This window comes from Aethina tumida, chromosome 5 (assembly GCF_024364675.1).
Source record: "Aethina tumida isolate Nest 87 chromosome 5, icAetTumi1.1, whole genome shotgun sequence".
Classification (NCBI taxonomy): Eukaryota; Metazoa; Arthropoda; class Insecta; order Coleoptera; family Nitidulidae; genus Aethina; species Aethina tumida.
Genome location: NC_065439.1, coordinates 6,401,802 through 6,408,219, shown reverse-complemented (window position 1 = coordinate 6,408,219; position 6,418 = coordinate 6,401,802). Strand labels below are relative to the sequence as shown.

Sequence of the window (6,418 nt, the reverse complement as noted above, 5' to 3'; positions counted from 1 at the left end):
TAAAATTTAAAATTTAAAATTTAAAATTTAAAATTTAAAATTTAAAATTTAAAATTTAAAATTTAAAATTTAAAATTTAAAATTTAAAATTTAAAATTTAAAATTTAAAATTTAAAATTTAAAATTTAAAATTTAAAATTTAAAATTTAAAATTTAAAATTTAAAATTTAAAATTTAAAATTTAAAATTTAAAATTTAAAATTTAAAATTTAAAATTTAAAATTTAAAATAATTTAAAATTTAAAATTTAAAATTTAAAATTTAAAATTTAAAATTTAAAATTTAAAATTTAAAATTTAAAATTTAAAATTTAAAATTTAAAATTTAAAATGTAAAATGTAAAATGTAAAATGTAAAATGGTACACAAAAAATTGAGAATTTGGTGAAAGCTCATTATTGATTTCAGCCCTAACTTTCTGAGCTGAAGCAATAGAGCTCCACTTGAGTACAGTTTTTCACCCTCATTTTTCGTATTTTATTAGGTAGGACATGTTCGTCTGTCAACTTTGAAAACTGACTAAAATTCCCAATTTTCTGGTTCATATTATAAATGTATGTATATGTGACCAAGAAGCAACTTTATCTAACCCATCCTACTTAAAATGTAATAATTTATTTAATAAAGAATTTCGGACATTTTTTACCAAGTGGAATGGATCAAACAAATAGACGATTTCTTTGCCATCAATTAAATAACCTTGAAATTTCTATTCAATATTTTCTTTTATACAATAAGTATTCGTTCTTTTTTAATAAAACATTAATGACGGCATTTTTCAAACCTGATTAACTAACATGTCTTATCACTCCTTTTAAAATAAAAACAAATAGGTTGTTTCCAATTTTTGTGAACACTTTTCAGCATGAAAACTAATGCGTGATTAGCAAAGTTTGTTCGCCTATCATTGGCTTCAAAATCGACAAAACCTACAAAATCTTTTTTAGGATTGTACGAAATGTCAGTACTCAAAATAAAAATCGTCGAAGATTACGAGACAGTAAGTATCAATTGTTTTCATTCTACCCACCACACTCTTTAAATGTTTAAAAAACTTCTCATTAATTCCACAATTGGATGGAATTTGGCTTAAAAGTTTGGAGAGAGTCTTGCGGTTAGGGAAACTATCCTTACTTCCATAGTAAATCGCCTCCATCTAGGTTTCAATTTTTGGTTACGAACCTGATTCTCAATAAAACTCACAGTGGTGTTACATCCTCCAAAACATTTGAGATTTTTGTTTGCCATTATATGTTTTAATTTTTGTTTTGTTTCTAAATGTTTTTTGTGTGCCTTTTTAGATGCTCTCGTAATTTTTTGTATTGTGCACTTCAACTCGATATATTTCTTATTTAATCTGGTTGTTCCACTTGGACCTGAAAATAAGGTTTAAATTAATAAATAATTAATAAGAAATTTTTAAATGAAGCAAAAATATTATCTGATAATTATAGTCGATCAAGTTACAAATTTAACTAGTCTATGGCTTTAAATTTAATTTAATTGATTTTTAAAAAAAATATAACTTTGCTTCACATACCAATAATTTTAAGAATATAAACAAAAAAGTTGTTATGCAATCTGGTTTAAGACTGCAAAAATGAAAATAAAAATAAAAAATGAGACAAATCATAAAAACGTACTAGTATCTTCAATCTATCCCTGCCATTAATATACATTAATATATTTTATTGTGAATGACACTTACTTCTTTTGGGAGGGGTTCGTTAATATTCTGCTACCATTGTTCTATCATAATTCAGCATGGAGGATGACATTGAAATATTTGAAGTTTGAAGGACTTTCAGGTTCTTGGATAACATTTAATTCTGTCATTTTCCATGACACTGAAAAAATATTTTTTGGCGTTCTATTGTGGATTGAACACTAAGTTGTATCTGCTGGAGTAAATAATAGGTGTTTCAGCAAAGTACAAAGCACATAAACATTAGGTATCACTTTATTAGAAATATCATTTCAAAAGGAGATATTAAATTAGGATATATGCCGAGTGAAGAGATGCCCACAGACGTGCTAACCAAGGTACTTCCCGGGCCCAAGCATTATAATTAATTAATTATTTATTTAAAATTGGAGTACGAAAGAGTTTGTAATGCACTCAGTGAGGGAACGTGTGAGGAATGGAGACAATTCGTGCAATATAATGAATGTTGTAACTATAGAAATGTATATATATATATATAGAAAATATATTAACCTGGTGTGTGATACTTCAAAATAGTGTCTGAATTAAATCTCTTAATATTAACGTTCAACCATAATTTCTCCTTCTATCATTTTCTGTAGTGTTAATTGTTTTAACAGGCTTGTTTTTTGGGCTTGCCCGGACGATGCCTATGCATGAATCTATATTCATTCCAGTTTCTCTCATATGTCATTTGAAGTTTGACATCCTCTAACTTCAATTCAGAAGAGCTTATCGCTAATATTAAATCAGTTTTCGCCTTTCTGTCGGTAGCTATCCACGATCTCTATGTCTTTTGCATCTGTTTTTGTTCGTTCTGATTGGAGCTGGTGGACTCTGAATATCACCACTGACATAACTCCAAGTGTCATATCTTACCAAAAGCGCTTCTACTTGCAAACACCAAGTATCGTAGTTATCTTTTGTAAGTATTTCAAGCCTAGTAGCGATTTGCGACATATTTTCTTTTAGTATTTACAATAAACGAAGAAATATTTTAAGTTTCTCATTTGAGAAAATATCTACTCCCGGTCATTCTTTAAGGGGTCTGGGTTCATAACCTGTTGGAAATAGTAATTGATGGGTCGGTTAAACGTTAATATTAAGAGATTTAATTTAGACACTTATATTTTGATGTATGACACACCAGGCTAATATATTTTCTATATATACATTTCTATAGTTACAACATTAATTATATTTATTATATATGTATACAGAGTGCACGAATTGTCTCCATTCCTCACAAAGCTGATTTAGATCGAGCAGTACGGATGAGAACGTGAACTACTTCGTTTGTGACTGAGAGAATAATAAGAGATCGAGTCAGGGCGCTCAGGATATTTAAAGGGGGTTTAGAAACTCTTACATCTGGCGAGCCTTCCCGGAATTTAAACTGCAAAACATTATGAAAGGGTACATCCAAATATTATGGGCATTTCCCCTAATAAGCTCTAAAATCTATAGTAAAATATAATTCAAGGAATTTCCGTGGGACATGGGCCCTACATCACACCTCTACTAGTCTGAGAGAGTAATTTCGATTAATCAACTTGTACGGTCCTTCATATGGTGCATAATGGAGAAGAGCAAAGTTAGTGTGGCTGCCCAAGGAAAACAGTGGACTGAGACTGATTTCGCTACTACTATCGCTGTGCAGTGTGTTAGACAAGCTCATTAATAACAGACTGATATACGAAATGGAAAAGTAAAAGAGATGGAGCAAGACGCAGTACGCATTCCGAGAAGGAAGTGGATGATTTATAAATTTGTTCAGTTTTTCTTTGCAGTTTATTTTCCATACTTCTATATATAATAGAGTTTACTTTATTCCAATCTGAGGGGTGTAAAGTGTTATATTAAAATTGTTAAAAATCCTTCCTTTTGATATTGTTCGGTTATTTATTTATAAATGACAATTGAAAGTGACTACATATTAAAATATATATTTATTTTAAAATGAATTTTAATTTTTGATACTTAATAGGAAATGGAAATTGCTTTAAGGTTGGAAATTTGGAAGATCTTGAGGTAAAAAGGAGAGTGGCAGTTCGATTGAATTAGCGATGCAGGTTTTTTTTACGAGAAATCTGATTGGGATCTGTAAAAGGAATAAATAATATATTGGTTCATATTGTATGCAATATAATATTTATAAGCTATTTGATAGTAAATGTATACTCGAAGGATAATATTAAATAGAATAAATCATCAACCTAAAGACGTGAACAATATATTCGAACAATGATCACGAAAGCATTAACCTTTATATTAGAATCAGACAGTTTGACAAGAAACTTGCGGGACAAAAAAACTATCAATATGAAAACAATGTGGTTATCGTACATATTTTATACATGATAGAAACAGTTTTAATTATTGTCCAAAATTCCACCGTAAAACAGAAAAATAACCGACTCGAACAAAAAATTCGTTATTAATAACGATTTTTATCAAATACTAAACACAAGTCATTAAACAATATGGCCGTGGTTCATAGAAGACACCACAGCAACATCAACTATTTTTAATTAATTTCTAACATACATACTTGATTGCAAATGTTTTTACTTATTCATATAAAAATCAAATTACTTTATGTTGATGTGAACAGATTACCTATTATTGTTTCTAGAGTTTTAAGTAAGTTGGTACCGCATAAAAGGTACAGAGTCTGTTCCAAGTATCTCCGGAAAGATTCTTAAAACACTTTTTTTTTTTTTTTTAAAGGTGGGGGAATGCTTTTACGCACACTCAGCACCGAGTGCTGAGTAGTGTGGGGCTGGCCATAAGGGCCTACCCACCAAACCTATAACCACCTACACGTCCTCTCTGCAAACAGGAATACGGTTTTACAGGTAAAAACCTTTTTAAAACCAACACAACATTCGTGTATCATCTCGTGCACCGCCGCCGTGGGTACACTAGCATCACACGACTCCTGTATCCAAACAACAGGATCCAGGGTAAGCATCACTCATACCAACAAACACACAGGGGAGGGGGATTTGAGCCCTCTGCAGAGTGGCCAACCGCAGCCCCGCCAGGGACTGAAGAAAAACTCCAGTACCCCAAACGAACCACAGCCAACCCATCTACAGAGGGGGTATAATTTCCTAAATTCTTTTGCTCTTCGGCCACAACGCCCAAACCCGAACAACCGCCACAAGACCAACTGTAGACCGCCGCCACTGCAGCTCCCCGCCAGAACTGAAGCCAGGCTCCTGCCCTGCCAGGCCGACCAACCGCAAGCGCTACTCCATGACGTTCAAGATGTCCCTGGGCATTCTGTGAGCTGTCCTGGCGAACCAAACACGCTCCTCCGGAGTCGGCCCTAAAGCCGCCTTCCTCACTAACGCGTTGCGGTGGTCCGCCGCGATGGTGAAGAACTTAGAAGCCTTCCTCTTGATGTACTCTTGGAATTCCGTCCAGTGGATGTCCCTGAAAATTTGCCTGTTACGGACAAACCAGGGGGCACCCACGGACATCCTCAACCACACGCTCTCAACTCTGGCCAGCTTACTGATATGCGTCTTTGCCGCGTAGCCCCACACTGACGAACAGTAGGAAAGCTGGCTACGGGCAACCGCCCGGATGATTTGAATCTTCACAGCAGGATTCATCCTGCTTTGACGGCAAAGCATCGGATAGAGCTTTACCAGATCTTAAAACACTCTTTCTAGCACTAGTTAAAATTGTTGTACTCTAGACGATCTATTAACTCCAAAAGGAGTAGGGATCTCCAAAAGAAGTGAGTGAAGAAAGTATATTCTACAGTACATTTCTATGGAGACTATATGTTATATCCAATGTCATAGTTACTATTCGCATACTTCATTACCGTATTCTAAAATTAAACACATCAATCTCTTTGATTAACTTGCTCCATTTTTACTTGAAGATTAGCTGAAATGACTACCATAATAAACCACTTACTTCGCAGATACATTCAAACCACCGTCAACAAAACTGTGAACAAATTTAGGGTCGCTGGCCCAGCCGCCATCTCCGGCAGTCGCGAAGGTAAGCATCACTTCACCTGTCATTTTTAGGTTACTTGTACAATATAATTCGCATTTAAGGTGGCTTTAAAGTGTGGAAGAAGCTGACATTTTTGGTGGCATTCCCGTCCATCGCTTTGTGCGGCGCTAACATCTGGCTTGGTCACCAAAGTCAGGGTCGTGAACAGGTGCCTTTCATCAAGTACGATCATCTGAGAACTCGCACCAAGCGATTCCCATGGGGTGACGGTAATAAGTCCCTCTTCCATAATCCTCATACCAACGCTTTGCCAGACGGTTATGAACATTAAAAAAATATATTTACATTACCAAAATATAAAATTGATTTGAAATTAGTTTAATTTTTATTCTTGTTATTTAATAGAATCAATATACATGTACAATATATATAAGATTTCTTCATACGAAAATGACATTTTAAATTGTATAATGAATCAGGACATTGATAATAAAAAAGTTAGTGAAATTAGTAAACACATATTTGCTTGTTCGGAAAAGTAAGCATTGTTCATTTTGTAAGTAAATATTTTGTAATGACCCAAGGTATACCAAAAGAATTCAGATACAATTTGGCGGTGTTTCGGAATTACAAACTCAAGACAAGAAGATTGGAGAAGTGGCAGATTGTGTGCGGAACACGAAATTGAATATTTAGCGATACCTAAAACTCCATGTGGTTTAGACGAATTAAA

The 6,418-nt window shown here is 33.5% G+C and overlaps 1 protein-coding gene across 1 annotated transcript; it reads left to right on the top strand.

The window, feature by feature from the left end:
* The first annotated feature begins 5,532 nt into the window (after positions 1 to 5,532).
* LOC126265511 (cytochrome c oxidase subunit 6A, mitochondrial-like) lies at positions 5,533 to 6,061 on the top strand. The gene is made up of 2 exons (XM_049967265.1): positions 5,533 to 5,727; positions 5,787 to 6,061. Exons 1-2 carry the CDS (start codon positions 5,616 to 5,618, stop codon positions 6,014 to 6,016), a joined length of 342 nt encoding a protein of 113 aa, XP_049823222.1. The 5' UTR covers positions 5,533 to 5,615; the 3' UTR covers positions 6,017 to 6,061.
* The last annotated feature ends 357 nt before the right edge of the window (positions 6,062 to 6,418 follow it).